The sequence below is a fragment of the Lipomyces doorenjongii genome, assembly GCF_038497915.1.
Source record: "Lipomyces doorenjongii strain NRRL Y-27504 unplaced genomic scaffold V1508scaffold_24, whole genome shotgun sequence".
Taxonomy (NCBI): Eukaryota; Fungi; Ascomycota; class Lipomycetes; order Lipomycetales; family Lipomycetaceae; genus Lipomyces; species Lipomyces doorenjongii.
In genome coordinates, this window is record NW_027118091.1 from 89442 (window position 1) to 106408 (window position 16967).

Below are 16967 nucleotides of genomic sequence, written 5' to 3' on the forward strand. Positions count from 1 at the left end.
GCCGGGACTATATCTGTCGTAACGTGCTGAATTCGAGAGCCAATTGGATGTGTCGGGGAGAAACAAAGTTGGAAGCGAAAGCAGACGAGGGGGGGAATAGGTATATGTATCGTGTGCTACAACAAGCTGAGACGCATGCGAACGACGCAAGCTGGGTGAGGTGACCCCGGACCCGAATTTAGGCGATCCGGCCACTGCGCGGCTTAGCTTCCTAACCGTGCTGCGGTCTACGCAAAGTGAGTTGGTGTTACGGTGGCTTTACTGTTCACTCGGTTGTGCTACATTTACTCTATCCATGTGCGGTTGCAGTGCTAAGTGGGCTGCGGCGTGCGAATATGCAGGCACGTGAAATTTGTTGGCGGCGCGGACGAATGATGCGCACTACGCCGTGGTGCGCTCTCGAGCGCACACTCAGGCACGTCCCCAACCCGCCTGCTTGTGAACTGAAAAATTGTCCTCTCCTTCTTTACTAGTATGCGCGGCTTTATGCCGTTTCTGGCGTGTTTGCGACACAGGGCAGACCAGTAACTCCGCAACGCGTTCGTCACTGCCAGGCGCGTTTCTTAGCGAGAGTGCCCAACAATCGCTATCCCCATTACTTCACTTTACACGTCACTTCCATAGTGGACTCAAACAGAATACAAAGATGCAGCACATCGAATTATGCTCGCTGTGTCTAGTAATTTCCATACTCTGATCACTCTCGGGCTGTATCGTCCTCTGCGCAAACCCATCTTGTATCAATAAGTCCCCAACGTGTCGCGTCGGGCCCATCATCCTTCTTGGCACAAACTGTCTTGTTTTCATCAACAGTTACGCGTATTTTCTCTATATACAATTTACAGAACCAGTAGCAGTCCAATTAGTTGACAGCCCGTTCCTCCATCCATGCAATCCAAGGATGAATCTTGCCATTATCCACACTACCATCAATAACCATAACATCAGTCTCCAAATCCTCAAGTCTGAACGAACCCTTCTCCCCTCTTCTTCCTAACCACCCGCTGCCACCGACAACAGCACCATCATCCTCATCACCGTCATCGGAATCGTGTTTATCGCTGCCCGCACCCACCTTTCCGACGGATTTGGCGCGCGATTCCCGGATCTTATCCAGTTCCGTCTCCAATAGAGTGCGTAGTCGCTTCGCAGGCACGGCTGTAAACAACTCACTCTTATTCGCAGCAACAAGCACGTCCGTCCCGCCACGAACACGCTCCGTGATGCGCAATATATCATATAGATACTCTGCTGCCTCGCGTAGTTGCTCTGGTCGCGACATGGCAGACGCATCGACGACGTACAACACGCCGTGGATAGTGCGCGCTGCTTGGGCGATTTGCAGGGCCGAGAACATGCCGTGGCGCAGCTTTTGGTGGCCGGGTGTGTCAATCAGCGCGAATGGTTTGCCTGTGTCCGGCAGATTCGGGAGCCAAAATTTGGTGGTGATGTTTTGTTCCACTGAAGGTAGTGTTGTCGATTTCTCGCCATATCGTAGCTATTCGGGTTAGCCAATTTTCTCGACCGACATACAGTTAAACAAGTACGGCGGACAAATTACAGTCCTTCACATACCAAGGTAAATAGTGAAGTTTTACCCGAACCAGAAGGGCCTGCAATTATGAATGTAGGCTCACCTGCGGCCAGCCCTTTCGTTTTCCGAAACAACAACTCATACGCAAAATACGCAGTTATTATAATCAATCCGACACCAAGAATGTAGACAGGAAGGCCGTAGCCAGATGTTGACGTCGCTTCATGGGTTGTCAATACGTCGGGCTTCTCTGTTTCTGGGTGTGACGACATTGTAGCGTTGAGCTTGTCGTTGGCCGTAACTTGATAGCTTGTGCCCTATTACCGTACTATTTCCGATCGATGCGGTAGTTCGTGGCCAATGGATTTATTGGTGGTTGATGTGGCTGGTTTCTGGAGATCAGGACATCTTCCATTAGTGGGGCTCCTTGATGGCACTAGGACTAGGTAAAAATTCGGTTGGAAATTTTGTATGTCGCTCACCCGGTTATACACGCGATCAGTTTAATTTTTGTTCGACCTTCCTCACCACACGTATATCTACACTCTGTACAGATGGTCGCATAATTGGAACCATTAATGAACGGACTGCGCCGCTGACCAATGTCCGATACCGCAGAATAAAAGCGCAAAAGTTGCATTATTACAGTGTATTCATCATAGAATCATTCAAACTAGTAATACTTAGAACTCCTCACCACTCTTCACAAGATATGCTAATAAGTCAACCTTAGTCACAACATGAATAGGTTTCGCATGCCTTCCAGCCCCGGCCTCGGTAACCACGGCAGAAGAATTGAATTCAAAAAAGTCTGTCAATGTCGACAATGGCGTGTCCACGGTAATCACGTCATAATGATCATGCTTCCTTCTTACTAACTTTCCTTGGCCGTGGCCATTCATGCGCTGATGACTATGTCCGTCCGGAGAAGTCTCCTCCAGGTGAGCAAAATTCAGCATGGCATCCTTAACCGGCGAAGAATGCTTGACGCGTTTACGGGCGACTCGAGAAAGAATGTTTCCCAAGGTTACTAAGCCGACAAGTAGGCCTTCGTGGTCGAGAACCGGTAATTGGTCGTATCCATGGTTTTTCATAATCTCTATCGCTTTCTGCAATGGCTCCGATTCCAAAATCGTGTCTACGGGATTTAGATTCAAATCCGCGATAGTGGCATCCTTGAACTTCTTCCCACTATCGACAACTGTTGGATCCCGCTGGAATCCATTTTCACGCATCCAGTCATCTGACACAAATTTCGTTAGATAAGATCGGATGCTATCTGGCAGAATGACAACAACGACGTCCTTATCGGACAAGTTCTTGGCATATTGGAGTGCACCGGCTAATGCTGACCCGCTACTTCCGCCGCTCAATATTCCCTCCTCGCTGATGAGTTTGCGAGCTAGATGGAATGCTTCAGGGTCGTCAGTCTTGATCCATTCATCGACAAGACTGCGATCTAGAGCATCGGGGATGAAATCATATCCAATGCCTTCAACTTTGTACGATTTTATTGTCGAATTCAACGAGTCCGGCTGGGCGAGAATGGATCCGACGGGATCGACACCAACAACATGAATGTCTGGCTTGCGCTTCTTTAATGCTCGCGCAATACCTGTAATCGTACCACCCGTCCCTGCGCCAGCCACAATAGCCGTGATATTTCCGCCAGTCTGCTCCCATATCTCGGCACCAGTACCGACTTCGTGCGCAAGTGGGTTGTTAATATTACCGTACTGATCGAGAATCACGGCATTAGGAATCTCTTTCTCGAGTTTTTTTGCGACGCCGATATGGCTTTCAGGAGAGTCCCAGGCAGCTTCGGTTGGCGTCCTGACGATTTCTGCGCCCAAAGCTTTCAGAACAAGGACCTTCTCTTGAGACATCTTTTCTGGCATCGTGATTATAGTTCTATAACCTTTCACTGCTCCCACGAGTGCGAGACCGATGCCACTGCAGAACCTGTCAGTGAGCTCCGACTATAAACGTTAAAATAGCATGACGTACGTGTTTCCGGAAGTGGGCTCGATTAAAGTGTATCCCGGCTTGATTCTCCCTGATTTTTCAGCCTCTTCGATCATTCGCATGGCAATGCGATCTTTCACCGATCCGCCAGAATTGAAGAACTCGAGTTTAGCAACTAAGGAATCGAGTATTAGCATCATTGTCCAAATATTAAGTTGTCGACAGGGAATACTTGCGGATGGTAGCTTTTATACCATATGACTGAGGAATTCGGTTGAGCCTTACTAAAGGCGTATTCCCGATCTGCTCAAGGATCGAGGCCCGAACAGGAGGTGGTGCAACAGATGCATTCATCTTGACCGACAAAAACGAGGGGTCGTCTGCACGAGGATGAAGGGGTGGAATTGACCGTGGTGTGGATTGATCGTGGCTCGTGGGGAACTCCGCACAATACTGAGCCGGATTTACTGTGGAGTGGTATGTATACCCAGGGGCCCCGAAAATGTCTGCGCTGTTCATGGTATTAATTTATCCGTATGGATTGATGTGATGTATCTATGTATGTATTAAATGGAATTAGCTGATCTCGATTAATGTCGAACGTACACAGATGAAACAAATCGCGAACGTCAGCTTGGCTATATAGTGACAGACGGTAGGGATCAAAAGGTGAGTGATCAGCAATGATCATATGAGCGAGAGGGGCTCGGCTAACAATATTTGCTGAACACGCGCTCGCGCCAACTCTAACGTAATTGCATCTAACTTGGAATTACTTTGTATCTACTTTTGATGCGGACGCGTTTAGTTCGGGAGCGGCTCACATGGGTTGCCCTTGCCCCGCCTATAACCGGTTCAGCCGAGCAGAGTTGAGTTAGCTTGATGAAATGATGACGACATTGTGCGGGCACATAGAAAATCCATGGGCACAAACACACTGAGTTCGGCCGCCAATATTAACGATTTCTATAATTTATTGTTATTAAAATGCAATTTTTTGGTAGCAATTGTCCAGCGTGGACTCCATTAACACCTCACCATTCTTGCTGATCGAGAATCGTATAGTGTATGCCCATAAAATGCACAACACCATATATCATTGCTCTATTGCTTTGCTTGAAAGCTCACGAGTTTAGAACAGCACATATTATACAGCAAACATGTTCGCTTGTGTGTGCGTGTGTGTCGTGGCCATACATATTAGGCGTTCGCATTGAAACGTATACTAGGGTGGTACATGTAGCTAGCTTCGAATTTAAGACAGCTTATAGCTAAGAAGATTACGTAGCAACTAAGATTGTCTCTCCATGGGAGCAAACTGCCAAATTAATTTGTGCCGTCAGCCAGCCACAACACAGCCACGAGCTTATAGCAAAAGTGGCGGTGCGACTGTCTACCATCACAGTCCTTTCCCGCAGCGCATTACGCTTTGCAAGGCAGTGGCTGCTATGCTGGTCTCCATGCCACAAATATTTCCGTGACTTTGATTCGGTTCCATCTTGCACTCTGCCGACTTCTGTCTCTTGGCCGTCTCTACTTACGTGTCCCTCAGTATTCTTATCACCACACCCTCCGATATATAAATTATCCCTTACGATCGCCATAGTCGACTGCCTCTCCAATCTACCATGATGATTGTACGACCCTATGCCATCGTTTCCGTGGTCTTGATCATAGCGATCGCGGTGCTATCCTATTCATATTTCCGCAGCAGTGATGTGTCAGTTTTCTCACACTCGTCTGATGATATGCATACCGCTGACAAGACTGCTGCGGGTGAAGGACCAGTTGATGTCAACGTCGCCGCTACTGCTAATGCGAAGCCTGCTTTTAAGTCATATATTATTCAATACAAGAGCCTGGATACGCCTGATTCGTAAGTTGGCCACTGACCCTCTCTGACGGCAACGTCAAAACTGGTTTGAGCTGATTCTAACGCTAAGTTATATAGTGTGGTGAACTTCGCGATGAACGCGATCAAGGAGTTGGGAGGCTCCATAACTCATGAGTATAACACCGTTATGAGGTACGCTCAGGTCCTTGACTCTAGTTTTCGGATTAGACGGCGCTGACACATCATCGCACAGGGGCTTTACGATCACGATTCCATCGGGAATTGCATCGGCGGGTGTATTGGCGGCCTTCAAGGAAAAAGCTGCAAGCAAGGATTTTCCCTTCACGATTGAAGAGGATAAGCCTATTCGTAAGTAGTGGGCTTGTATAGCGACTCTAGTGTATGTTGGGTTTGTTCTGATAATTGTTATACAGATATTTAGACGGTGTTTGCGTTTAGCGGCCGGCCGGCCGTTGAGGCCGCGTAGTGATATAAATTATCTTGTTCTATTTTGCAAGTTAACCGCGGAATTACTGATTATTCTTTTACGACTGTACTTCAGAGCGAGGGGGTGTAATATTGGGAACTACTTGTTCAGGGTATCATGAGCTTCTGTATTCCGTACATGGTCATTGGTGAAGCAAGCGCTATGTCCATATTGTAGGTGTCGGAATTGTCAAGGAAAGCTGGCATGTAATTGTATATGGGTTATTGTAATTGGTGTTCGGTAAGTTGGTCCGGTCTCAATTTGCGGTTTGCTTTCTCCAGTATGCTTAATTCATAAACTACCATACGCTATCATGATATGGCTTTGTGACATGGGTTCATTGTAGAATGTAAATGTTATCAGTATTAAGTCATATGTTACATGTCCCTCTTGACGAGTCAGAAAAAAGTGCCATTCGTGAGTTGCAACGATCAATGTAAATCGTATAATCATCACTGTCGAAATTAATGTGTGACTAGTCCGAATTCACATGCACTAATTTGCATTCACAAGCACGAACTCTATCGCCCACAGTATCCTTTTCATAGCGATTTCGAAACGCCGCATATTATTCTCTTGTTTTACATTTTACCTTTATAATTAGCCGTAATCAAACGTACTGGACCCGATGCGAAGCACACGTGTATAAATGCTTATCAACGGCGCACCAAATCTCTTCTACTGAATATTGTGCCTCAGACATATATCTGGGATTACCATTATCTTGAATATACGTCACAATGGCGGTACTAGGTTCTACAGAGAAAGCATTAGTCACATGGGTATGATATTTCTTGTAGTATCTTCACAAAGTGCGTATCTAACATTATTCACAGATTAACTCTCTTCCTGTCTCCTTAGGAATACCACCGATATCGTCTTTAAGCGATGTAGCGGATGGAATATCCTTGTCAAAGATTCTACTTGATATCGATAAAGAATATTTTGAGTCTAGCGCAATTGAGCCGGCTTCAGTCGGGGAAGAAAGACCGTCTTTCATTGCTACTGTGCGTAATCGTACGTGTCTAGTCCTATTAGATATGTAATATGACTCGCTCCAATGCTAATAAATATTACAGTGAAACGTTTATATAAAGCATTGTCCACATACTACACCGATACTCTTCATCTCGGCGCTCTAGACAACATATCGTCCCCTAATGTCAGCTTGGTTGCCAAAGACGGGTCAATCCAAGACGCAGTTAAACTTGTTCATCTGGTTCTCCTTGTATCAGTCAATAGTGAGACCAAACGCTCAGAATATATGGATTGCATTCAACGTATATCCGACGTCGAGGCAAGGAATACTCTGCTGGAACTTATAGAGGATACTAAGCAAGGGGTTGATGACAAGAAGAGCGGCATAGCCGCCGAATACGACATCGATGCACGCACTCAGAGTGAAGTTAGTAACATCCTTGCCCGGTATGAACACCTTGAGCGGGCCTATGCGGAGCTGGAGGAGCATAATTCTGTTCTTCAGGATAACTACGACAAGATAAAGCAGGAAAACGCGTCATTGTACGAGCAAGTATCACAGGCCGGTGGCATGTCGAAACTGCAAGTGGAAATTGCAGAGAATAAAGCCAAGAGTCAAATTGATTACCTGCAAAAAGAGATGCAGGATTTAGAGGAGCAATTGGTCGAAAAGGACAAGAAACTTGCGGATTCAGAAATGAAGACTAAGGAACTCGTAATTCAGGTACGTAGCTGGAACTGAGATATGCGTCGCACAACAAGCTGATAGTAACCCGCTAGACCGAAGTGATCCAGGTTGAGCTAGAAAATGCAGCTGCCCTCAAGGACAGACTCGACGAAGCGAAGCACGAAATTGACAAACTTCGAAGGGTAGCCAATCAAGTTGAAAAATATAAGAAACAGGCCGAAGAAGGCGAAGATTTACAGAGACAACTGCACGTATGTTCAACAAGTCTTATAATATACGTGCGTGGCATCGTCCTAACTATCACAGATCGCTCGCAATGAAAACACCTATTTGGTGGAAAAGTCGAAGCTGCTTGATGAAGACACTCAGCAGATTTTTGGACTGCGCCGGCAAGTGGATGTTCTACAGTCTGAATGTGACTTCTATCGCCGCAAAGCAAAAGACGCGGAAACTTCAGCTGATCAATCACGACAGGAGTTGGTGTTTTTGCGAGAGAAAATAACGGTGCTGGAGGATGATCACGCACGAGATCTCGAAATCATATCTGGTCTAGAAGAAAAAGTACAGGAGTTTGAGGCAAGTGCGATCGGGCATGCCGAGGGTACTTTGAAAGTCGCACAAGATCAGGATCTAGGAATGACCATTAACGAGCTGAAAATCGAGATTGCTCGGCTTCAGCATGAGATACAATCGTATCACGCGAATAACATCACAGCGAACACATCTATTGAGAGTGCGAGTGTATCCGAAGAGCTGGAAAGTTCTCTTCGCGATACTCTTCACCTCAAGGACAAACTCCAAGACGAATACTTGATGGTCTATCAGGAGAAGCTCGTTCTGCAATCCCAAGTCGATGCTATTGAAGATGGGTCTGTGCATCAAGGGTACGATATTTTGTATTAGCAGCTTTGGGTAGCCGTGCTCTAACAATTGAGTATGCAGGTCTGAGGTGGTTGTCCAACTTCGAAATTCATTGCAAAATACGGAGAACGAGCTCAACGAAAATAAAAGACAACTAGAAGAGCTTCAAGAGCGGTTTAACGAACAAGGAGAAAAGCTGCTTTTAGTTCAAACTGATCGTAAGTTTAGTGCATTGCTAACGTTCAGCGTGAACCTAACAATATCGGCTGTAGTGGATTTAGTTGATAAGGACAAAAAGGACATTCTGGCCGGGTTACGCAAGTCAGTTTCTCAGAGACTTCAAGAGTTAAAGAAGGACTACGACGCGCTGCGGCTGCAGAAAGAAGATCTAGAAACAGATCGCCAGCGGCAGGTTGATCTACTGAACAAGACGCTACTCGAGAAGGAGGGTATCTACCAAAAATTGACGGCTAGCCACGAGGAGCTATTAGAAGTCAGTAGAGCCAATACTGCTCTTAGAACATCGCTAGTGTCGTTGGATCCTAATGCCGGAGGGTACGAATCGGAATTGAAGAGTTGGGTGATTGATCTACAGAAGCGTGTGGAAACTCAGCGAGAGAAACTTAGGAAATCGCAAGCATATATCAAGAAGCTGAAAGCTGAAAATGAGAGTCACAATCGCAAGGCTCCAGATGAGTCCAAGAAGGTGCAATAATATAATGACGATTTTCGCATCGAATGAGCTAACTTTCTGTAGAGGACAGTTTCAGATGAGGAAGCAGCCACGATTAAACGAGAACTCGCTCTCATGACTAGTGCATGGTACGCATTAACTGCCAGGATTCAGCAGAACAAGGTGATTGTGGTCAAGAAAGTGGATGATTCGCCAGCCAGCTGGCTTAATCGTCAGCGAAAGATCTTAGAAGTATGTAAAGTTGTTTCCTTTGGAATTCGCGTATTACTCTGCAGATTTTTGGATATCGAACCGCTGGAGTGTTTGGGATGTACTGTCGTGCCTTTGCGATTGCTGTTCGGTGACAAGATGGCTCGCCTACCCATCTTGCTTTAGATTGGTAGTTCGTAAAAGTTTCAGAAATGGCTTCGTTTAATATTTCTATAGTAGTACCCACTGTGAATAAATTTCCTTTACGCTATAACTGACTGATTTTGCATTATAATCAGCTGCAAGAATTATTAACGTTCTTTTTTAGGACAAGATATGAAAGCATTTTAGTACGGTCTACCTTTTATCGAGCTAGGCATTTTGTTATAGTTTATTGCACATTGGAGTGCATTTTTGGAACGGAGTTATGGCTTGGAAGTTGTTTGGAGCGCATAGTATAGTAATGGCTGCCAATGTACATCATACGTGTTTCTTTTTTCTAATATTTATTGTAATTGACCATAGTATATGCTCTACTTTCCATATATCATATTCGCAGTATAAGCTCTAAATAGAAGCTCTATCAAAAGTGAACAAATGAATATAAATCCCAAACACCTGCATTTGACACTTCCCACCAATAGTCGCTCGGCCAATTCCAGCAATACATTTCCTGCACACAACCAATTAAATCTCCTCGCGCTTCCGTTTCTTGATATTAGCTTCTGTAAAGAGCTTGCACTCTATGCGAATACCGATATCTTCGATCCACCAGCACACGTCATCAGATATACCTTGACATCCATTAGCAATTAACGTATTGAAGACCATCGGATAAGCGGCCGGATCGTCAGCTAACAACAATGCTCTGTTGTTCTGGATCATCTCTCGCAACACTGAGTCTTCACAAAGGTAGTCCATATGAACCGACAGTCCAAGGAACAGGCCTTTGAGCAACAACAAAACACCCAAGTCGTGGACTCCTGTGCATGAAATGTCAAGATACTCCAAATATCTCAACTTGCTAATCTCTAGAAGTACAAAATCGCCTACCGAGCTGTTCTCACTGACGTTCAACTTCCGTAGAGAAGGACAACACTGAACGATTCTCGCCATGAGGACGGCGCCATACGTAGGTGTGGAAAAGAACAAGCCAGGACAATTAGCAAGATTCAAGCTTGTCAGTCTCGATCCGTCGCAGCGAGCCAAAGTGGCGATAAGCTTGCTATCAATGAGCATCTCGCACCTAGACAGATCCAAAACCTCGATGCTGGAGTATTCGTCTAACAAGACGGTGTTATCCTCTCCTACGTAGCAGCTATCATATCGCATTTCAGAGCCACCGTGGATAACAGTACGAGGCGTCATACTTGTTGTGCTCAGAATGAGCTTCTTGCAAGATGCTGAAAGAATCGGCATTCTCTCCAGCCAAGTTCCGATAATGACCAGCTCCTCTAGTGCTGGATTGTGTCTGAAATCCGTACGCTCAAAGTAATGCCCGTCAGGTCCTCTTGAGCTGGCGTGCACATCGATGCAGGAAAATTTCTTCAGATTGGGCAGCATCCATAGAAAGTTGTCTAGCTCTCTGTGATCGACGTAAACAGACACTCCTTTGCCGTTACCGCTCCCATGCTTGCCTGCTGATTCTGCAGGTATTCCGCCAATATTAAATACTTCTAACTCCGATAACGTCTGATAATTAGGGCTACCAGGTCGTGGAATGCTTACATTGTATATACTTCTGCATCGTCCACTTTCTTTTGGATCGTAATAACAATCAAGAATTTTCAGCTTCGGCAGAAATCCCCGACAGAGAACGTCAACTATGTCAGGAAAGATCTTGGCGTGTGCACGGAATACTGTCAGCTGCGACATTCGGCTCCATGTAAAATCGCCCAGAGTCATCCAATTGTTGAAAACTAATCCAATGCTTTGGTCGAGGTATAAGTAAGTCAGCTGTGTTGGAGCTTCGTCATTAGTGTGCGAAAGCGGTATAGTCGGCTCCCATGAATTCGACTGTATGTCAAGCGATAAGCGTTCCACGATATCAAGAGGCACATTATGATCCAAGACAATAGCCAAACAAAGAGCAGAACACAATGGAGTCAGGTTACTAAGATAGGCCTTGCTAACTGATCCCTTGCACTTGGATATGCATGATTTTAGGACTTCCGGGGTAATACTTTCTTTCTTGCATCTCCGAAAGTCTAACGAGCGCCATAGACACGGACTGCTTTCGATCAAGTCCTTCCAGCGCGTGCAAACGCGCTGCAACTGGGCTACTTGCCTGAACGGTATATATCCAAATATGAGCAAAACTAGTTCTGGAGGAAGTCTTCTCAGTGGATCGCGAACGCTGTAGCTGGATTGTGCACGAGAACTTTGGACCTCGCTTACCCTTCGAAGTTCCGTTGCATATAGATTTGCAGCCTCAGAATCATTCTTCATGTCTTGATATATCTTGCCTGCCAGTAGATAGCCCTACAGAGTTATTAACTGTTAGCTAAGGCTACTATTATTGCAACAATGGTGCTCCTACCGAAGGGGATGTTTCATCTGCCTTGATCATACTCTTCGCATCTTCCAATGCTAGTTCCAAATTGTGAATCTCCAAATAACAGTTACACCGCATCTCCAGCCACTCAACGGCTATCGGAGCTCCGTTTCGTCGTCGCAGATCGAATGCCTAAATCAGAAAGTGGTCAATACTGTCTTGTTCCAATGGATCGCAGCGAACCTACTTTTGAGTAGAGTACAATTGCCTCATGGTACTTCCCCTCGTTTGCCATTTTCTGAGCCTGTCGCATAAGGATTCCATCACTTCCCATTAACTTCACAGAGCTCATTTTGGAAATTTGCCATTCAGAGCTCATACCGATGGCTTCCAAGGGTCCGACTGTTAGTGGGTTCCTATAACTTTAATGAATGGCAGCTCGCGATCTCCTATGGCCACATTTGTCACGAAGCCTCGACGGAAAATATCCCTTATGTTAAAACGAAGTAGTGCACCCTTGTGTTTATACGCAGGCGTCGTTGGGCGGCAATGGTCGGTATCACAAACGATGGTTACGATGAATATATGAAACGGGTCAGCTAATATGCCTGATAGACGAAAATGGCATAATGATTACTGATGGTGATCTTAGTTCAGGGGTAAGTGTGAACCCAAAACGGGATCGCGTAAAAGCCGTTGGGAATCATTTGGGAATCAGGAACTCAGATCTAGCTCCTTCAAATATCAGGAACAGGCCGGTGCCCAGCAATACCTTGGAGCCTGGACTACCTGCCAGTTTATCCTAGGGCAATAGTCATTACCACTGTCTTAACTGGAGCGAGTAAAGTATATAGTCGTGTGCATTGGGTATAATACGCCGGCTCGTGCACTGGCGAACATCACTGCTGGCTGGTGGTGGCTTGATATTTGCATCAAGTTAACCAATAAGTACTATCAATCAATTAAGTAATTCTCTATTTGAATAAGTACTATCAATCGATTAAGTAATTCTCTATTTGAAATCTGATGTCCCGGGAAATCTGTAAAATAATGTCCCAAGACACATTCACCCTCCATTTTGTCCTCGATCCCAGTATGTCGATGCTACTTCCTCCTGAACTGTCGCCTCCAATTCCCACCCGAGTGATCAATTTCAAAGTTGAAAGGGTTGCAACCTATTTCGACATGTCAGTTGCTTTGCAACATCAAGAGAGCGAACGAATTCAAACTTACTTGAGTCTGTATATCCGTCACGGAGTCTATCCTGTCGGGAACGATGCACTGGAAGATCGCCAGTAATCTCTCGTACTCAAAAGGCGATGGCGCAAGGTTTCTGCTATTGATCTTGATCAATATTAGAAACTGATCAAAATATGCATGGGCCATTAATAACTCACCTTATCCTTGAATTTGTGCTTTGTTGTATTCCGAACTCGCCGCCTACTCTCCCGTATCCGCGAGAAGAGTCTTATATCGTATCGTGGTTTACTATAGGAGGCCAAATATGCGGCGCACAGAAGATACTTGGCATACATCGGCATATCGTGATGTCCAGCTGATTCCGCCGCGCCAGCACCCTGCACATATGAAACAAAAGAATTTCGAACAAACTCCTCGGAGGTTAGCAGCGGCTGGTTAATTTTGTATAGCTTGACAAATGCATGATAATTTCTGTTTGATGCTAGAATTCCGACGACTCCATCCAAGACAGGCTTTGCGTATGTAGGAAACACTCGTCGAACAATAGCCTTGAGTTGTTGTATATCAGGTCCGTATAAAGGAAAGTATGTATCAATGATTACTTGGGTATATGAGGACCATAGTGATGATAATTGTAGATCTGACAGTTTGCGTTCCGTGGAGCCTAGCATCGAACGAATTGAATCTGGACTCTCTTTCCTCACTATCGCCAGAGATTCGACTTTACTGTATGGCGGAAAGTAAATATGCGGGAACGTAGTGGTGACGCTGGATCGCGGCTCACTCCCGGAGGATACCAGAATGAATGTTATGCCGTCGTATCGTAGCTAGCAATAAGTTAGATCAAACTCTTGAAACCGCGAGAGAACTGTTTACCATATTCCCAATCTTTATTATCAACTGATAAAAAGACTCGTATGGTTCTCCAAGCTCATCAATGCGATCAAGGACCTGCATATTTCGTTATTGTAAGAACATGTAAGGCATGACAGGGTACAAACCACAAAGTGAGCCTCTTCTAAAGCTAAAGCTCTCAATGTGTCGTTTAGTTGAGTCACAAACAGCGTAGAATTATGACACATTATACTGTAATCTAAGTTATTGGGATCCTGTGTTCCAATAGCTCTAAGTGCTGCCAATATCCGTTGCAGCAAAACTCGTAATGTTACACATTCATCGCACGAAAGCCAAGTATGTGAGAACTGAACTTCTTGAAGGAATCGCCGTAAAACACATGATTTTCCAGATGAGGTTTGCCCTACTAGTGCAATTGCTGTTGGGTTTGTTGTTTTGTCCTACATAGAAACAAGACTATTTAGATCATGCGCACTTGAGTAAGCTTAACGGGCACGTACTTTCGAGAGTAGGCTATTTAAGAGATCGAATTGATTATACCGAGCCGGAAATTCTAGTGTTAACTCTTGAAGCCGGTTGTTTGTTAGATCTGTCATATTCTTAAATGGCCGGATATCGCAGTCCGAATCCGAATAGAACGCGTAGGCTCTGATTTAGGACTAGAATCGCGTAGGGGACGAGTCCATGTTTTCTACGGGGCGCCCCTTGTACAAGCCACAATATATACTCTTAGTGTGGCGCAGAACATTGGCTCCACAAAAATTGTTTCGTGCTTTTCCGACATTCGGAATGTTACACCCATCTCTAAACACAATCTTTCGTACGCAAGCAAGTGCCGCATTGGGAAAATTTCTGCAAGCTTATGGTGAACAAGATAAATTCGGAGTCGTATTTAATTGCTCTACAGAAGTATTAGTTATTCACAATGTCGACTTTAATACCACGGCCATCATCAGTGCGGCTGCGGCAGCTTCTCAAAGCGTCATGCGAAGTTTTCCAAACCGTGTACAATCCGGATAATATTCGAACCGGCAACAAGATTCTGCGAAGAAAAATGAAAGGTCCGGCAGCTATTTCATACTATCCGATTGAGTCGCCGGTTAAATTTAGACATATCCGTGCTGCGTACCCGATGTTTGAATTCCCGAATACTCCAGACGAGCACAGAATTACGATGAATGAATTGTATGTTGTGATGAGTTTGAATTAAAGACCGATGGAGATTCTAATTGCTATGTGATCTTTAGACGTAAGCGTAAAGGAAAAGGACCACCAAAGAAGAAAGAAGGTAAGGTCATTTAATGGTATATTCGAGAGATTTCTTTAAAATAACTCACACACACATTTAGATACTGGGAAGAGGCGGCGATAGACTGATGGGGCACTCAATGCGTGTTTAGAGATCACTCTATGTACATAGTCGACTCTGCAATGGTTATCGTGTTTTTTGTTCCAGTTCCTTGCATTTACTATACATATCTAATGATTAAGCCGATCTCTATGCATGAATACAAGCGCCATCAATGGATCAAAATGCGGATCCGATACAGCGGATTCGTTACAACAACACTTCGCAAAATGCGTCAGTGACCTGCGTCGCAGGGGGTATTACCTTATGCACGAGCATCGGAACGTAGTACTGGATCTCTTATATTGCATCATACTGCCGAACAACAATATTATAAAAATAAACTATAGCGGGTAACTGTCCATCCAGTGATAAAGTATAGAACCATTCCTGGACAAACCATACAAGCGACACTCACACACGGCGCAACACAAACAAACCTAATATCCCGTTGATCGCAGCACTCGCTTCCTTATACATCTAAGCACTACTTCAAATATGATCACTCACCAAAAGTTAAAGAGATTCACCAAGGAAACAATCACAATTTATATAAAGTTTTATGGTAAGCAATAAAGAGATCCATAGAACGCAAACAACTGAAGACAACCCGGGCAAATATAAAGGGAGTACCGTCTCCCAGACCGAAAGTCGAATGTGGTTTCACACGGACATAAAACATCGCTTAGAAAGAACGCAAGTGCTGGGGATGGAAGACGTGAGCGGACGAAACGCTGTTCAGAGTAGACTGGCCATCATGAATCAAAGATAAACGTCATCTGAGGGAACTATTTGTAGTATATACAATCCATTATTAATAAGCTGCTCAATGTACGCCAATACAAACCAGAGAGAAACAACGAAAGCCCACACAACGCATGTTATAACTCCCAATTACAATCAAATCTCCTACGCACCATTACGCAAAACCCACCAGACAATACAACGTAAAGCAACTACCTAATAAAACTAAATGAGCAAAGAAAACAGAAAGAAATACCTCAGAGGCTGTCGCAGTATTGAGCTCCAAATGTGTTCTCGCCAGAGTATCTATTTTTACCCGTTAGTATTCATCGGTCATTCACATCTATAGGCAGTTACATTCGAAGCTTACGTTATATATAAAAATCCATCCTCATCCTTATGCTCTTCATAGATCGAGCTCATGAGAGCGGCTGTGGGAGGCAAAACCTCATCGACGTAGATAAAGATAGCCTTCTCTGGAGCGAGTCTAATGCGCTTCCGAATGACATAGACAAACTGTCCAACCGTGAGATCGGCGGGAACGAGGTACTTCTTCTTGTCAATAGTAGCAATGTCGCTCTTCTCCACTTTCTCGCAGATAACCTACATGTCAAAAACACGACGTTAGTATTAGATCGCACTTATACATTCGTACCCAGGCGCACGAATACATACCGGAATACGATCTGAATACTTCTGGCGAATACGCTCAGCCTCAGCCTTTCGCTTCTCTGATAGGATGTTAGTCACAACATGTTCTGCGAAGTGGTGGTGATTGCGCCATGTTATCTGTGGTCATGATGACATGTGCCGTTTGCATCACCACTGCAATAGCTGGGAGATCACAACATACCGAAGGGGTGCTCGTCTTTGAACTTAGAACGCATTTCTAATAATGTAACGTGTTTGATATAAGCTGTAGCGGACTCTAGCGTACAAAGGCGATCCGGGAGTGATAAATGAGATTAATAGGCGGAGAGTGTTAAGGGAAGCAGAGAGTGGAGAAGAAATGTGACTTGTACAACATTGACGCGGACGACGGCAGCGGCGGCGGTCGAGCAGATATGAGGAGTAGCGTAAGCGCGATACTAGTTGA

The 16967-nt window shown here is 45.0% G+C and overlaps 9 protein-coding genes across 9 annotated transcripts; 4 read left to right on the plus strand and 5 right to left on the minus strand.

Annotated features, from left to right (window-relative positions):
* Positions 1-779: 779 nt before the first annotated feature.
* Positions 780-2007, minus strand: V1508DRAFT_125587 (signal recognition particle receptor beta subunit-domain-containing protein). Its single transcript, XM_066935936.1, has 2 exons — positions 1576-2007; positions 780-1498 (listed from the first exon to the last, which is right to left on the minus strand). Exons 1-2 carry the CDS (start codon positions 1804-1806, stop codon positions 863-865), a joined length of 867 nt encoding a protein of 288 aa, XP_066795834.1. The 5' UTR covers positions 1807-2007; the 3' UTR covers positions 780-862.
* Positions 2008-2217: 210 nt separating this feature from the next.
* Positions 2218-3853, minus strand: V1508DRAFT_354728 (tryptophan synthase beta subunit-like PLP-dependent enzyme; the record flags this gene model as incomplete). Its single annotated transcript, XM_066936930.1, has 3 exons — positions 2218-3487; positions 3542-3674; positions 3754-3853. 3 exons carry the CDS (start codon positions 3851-3853, stop codon positions 2218-2220), a joined length of 1503 nt encoding a protein of 500 aa, XP_066795835.1.
* Positions 3854-4951: 1098 nt separating this feature from the next.
* On the plus strand, positions 4952-5983 carry V1508DRAFT_125528 (uncharacterized protein). Its single transcript, XM_066935935.1, has 4 exons — positions 4952-5375; positions 5451-5525; positions 5587-5702; positions 5768-5983. Exons 1-4 carry the CDS (start codon positions 5128-5130, stop codon positions 5773-5775), a joined length of 447 nt encoding a protein of 148 aa, XP_066795836.1. The 5' UTR covers positions 4952-5127; the 3' UTR covers positions 5776-5983.
* A 306-nt stretch (positions 5984-6289) lies between these two features.
* On the plus strand, positions 6290-7883 carry V1508DRAFT_125655 (uncharacterized protein). The gene is made up of 5 exons (XM_066935937.1): positions 6290-6602; positions 6657-6837; positions 6900-7522; positions 7586-7737; positions 7793-7883. Exons 1-4 carry the CDS (start codon positions 6561-6563, stop codon positions 7586-7588), a joined length of 849 nt encoding a protein of 282 aa, XP_066795837.1. The 5' UTR covers positions 6290-6560; the 3' UTR covers positions 7589-7737; positions 7793-7883.
* Positions 7884-9519, plus strand: V1508DRAFT_125676 (uncharacterized protein). The gene is made up of 3 exons (XM_066935938.1): positions 7884-8370; positions 8429-9053; positions 9107-9519. Exons 1-3 carry the CDS (start codon positions 8123-8125, stop codon positions 9119-9121), a joined length of 888 nt encoding a protein of 295 aa, XP_066795838.1. The 5' UTR covers positions 7884-8122; the 3' UTR covers positions 9122-9519.
* Positions 9520-9917: 398 nt separating this feature from the next.
* V1508DRAFT_354698 (uncharacterized protein) lies at positions 9918-11799 on the minus strand (the record flags this gene model as incomplete). The annotated part of the gene is made up of 2 exons (XM_066936926.1): positions 9918-11711; positions 11770-11799. The coding sequence occupies 2 exons, from the start codon at positions 11797-11799 to the stop codon at positions 9918-9920; spliced, it is 1824 nt and encodes a 607-aa protein (XP_066795839.1).
* Positions 11800-12675: 876 nt separating this feature from the next.
* On the minus strand, positions 12676-14450 carry V1508DRAFT_417341 (origin recognition complex subunit 5 C-terminus-domain-containing protein). The gene is made up of 6 exons (XM_066940334.1): positions 14280-14450; positions 13926-14219; positions 13801-13875; positions 13122-13751; positions 12958-13068; positions 12676-12899 (listed from the first exon to the last, which is right to left on the minus strand). The coding sequence occupies exons 1-6, from the start codon at positions 14373-14375 to the stop codon at positions 12717-12719; spliced, it is 1389 nt and encodes a 462-aa protein (XP_066795840.1). The 5' UTR covers positions 14376-14450; the 3' UTR covers positions 12676-12716.
* A 98-nt stretch (positions 14451-14548) lies between these two features.
* Positions 14549-15297, plus strand: V1508DRAFT_417343 (mitochondrial 37S ribosomal protein mS33). Its single transcript, XM_066940335.1, has 3 exons — positions 14549-14964; positions 15027-15067; positions 15129-15297. Exons 1-3 carry the CDS (start codon positions 14705-14707, stop codon positions 15149-15151), a joined length of 324 nt encoding a protein of 107 aa, XP_066795841.1. The 5' UTR covers positions 14549-14704; the 3' UTR covers positions 15152-15297.
* Positions 15298-16128: 831 nt separating this feature from the next.
* On the minus strand, positions 16129-16758 carry V1508DRAFT_354561 (autophagy protein Atg8 ubiquitin like protein; the record flags this gene model as incomplete). The annotated part of the gene is made up of 4 exons (XM_066936921.1): positions 16129-16177; positions 16242-16474; positions 16547-16602; positions 16725-16758. 4 exons carry the CDS (start codon positions 16756-16758, stop codon positions 16129-16131), a joined length of 372 nt encoding a protein of 123 aa, XP_066795842.1.
* Positions 16759-16967: the final 209 nt, after the last annotated feature.

Coding starts and splice junctions, on each gene's coding strand:
- V1508DRAFT_125587 (XM_066935936.1), bottom strand. CDS start 1,806: ATGTCGTCACACCCAGAAACAGAGAAGCCCGACGTATTGACAACCCAT. Junction 1,499..1,575: donor AAACTTCACTATTTACCTTG/GTATGTGAAGGA, acceptor TAACCCGAATAG/CTACGATATGGCGAGAAATC.
- V1508DRAFT_125528 (XM_066935935.1), top strand. CDS start 5,128: ATGATGATTGTACGACCCTATGCCATCGTTTCCGTGGTCTTGATCATA. Junction 5,376..5,450: donor AGCCTGGATACGCCTGATTC/GTAAGTTGGCCA, acceptor TAAGTTATATAG/TGTGGTGAACTTCGCGATGA. Junction 5,526..5,586: donor GAGTATAACACCGTTATGAG/GTACGCTCAGGT, acceptor ATCATCGCACAG/GGGCTTTACGATCACGATTC.
- V1508DRAFT_125655 (XM_066935937.1), top strand. CDS start 6,561: ATGGCGGTACTAGGTTCTACAGAGAAAGCATTAGTCACATGG. Junction 6,603..6,656: donor AGAAAGCATTAGTCACATGG/GTATGATATTTC, acceptor CATTATTCACAG/ATTAACTCTCTTCCTGTCTC. Junction 6,838..6,899: donor CATTGCTACTGTGCGTAATC/GTACGTGTCTAG, acceptor TAAATATTACAG/TGAAACGTTTATATAAAGCA.
- V1508DRAFT_125676 (XM_066935938.1), top strand. CDS start 8,123: ATGACCATTAACGAGCTGAAAATCGAGATTGCTCGGCTTCAGCATGAG. Junction 8,371..8,428: donor GATGGGTCTGTGCATCAAGG/GTACGATATTTT, acceptor TTGAGTATGCAG/GTCTGAGGTGGTTGTCCAAC.
- V1508DRAFT_417341 (XM_066940334.1), bottom strand. CDS start 14,375: ATGACAGATCTAACAAACAACCGGCTTCAAGAGTTAACACTAGAATTT. Junction 13,876..13,925: donor TAGAAGAGGCTCACTTTGTG/GTTTGTACCCTG, acceptor CGAAATATGCAG/GTCCTTGATCGCATTGATGA. Junction 12,900..12,957: donor TGACGGATATACAGACTCAA/GTAAGTTTGAAT, acceptor ATGTCGAAATAG/GTTGCAACCCTTTCAACTTT.
- V1508DRAFT_417343 (XM_066940335.1), top strand. CDS start 14,705: ATGTCGACTTTAATACCACGGCCATCATCAGTGCGGCTGCGGCAGCTT. Junction 14,965..15,026: donor AGAATTACGATGAATGAATT/GTATGTTGTGAT, acceptor TGTGATCTTTAG/ACGTAAGCGTAAAGGAAAAG. Junction 15,068..15,128: donor ACCACCAAAGAAGAAAGAAG/GTAAGGTCATTT, acceptor ACACACATTTAG/ATACTGGGAAGAGGCGGCGA.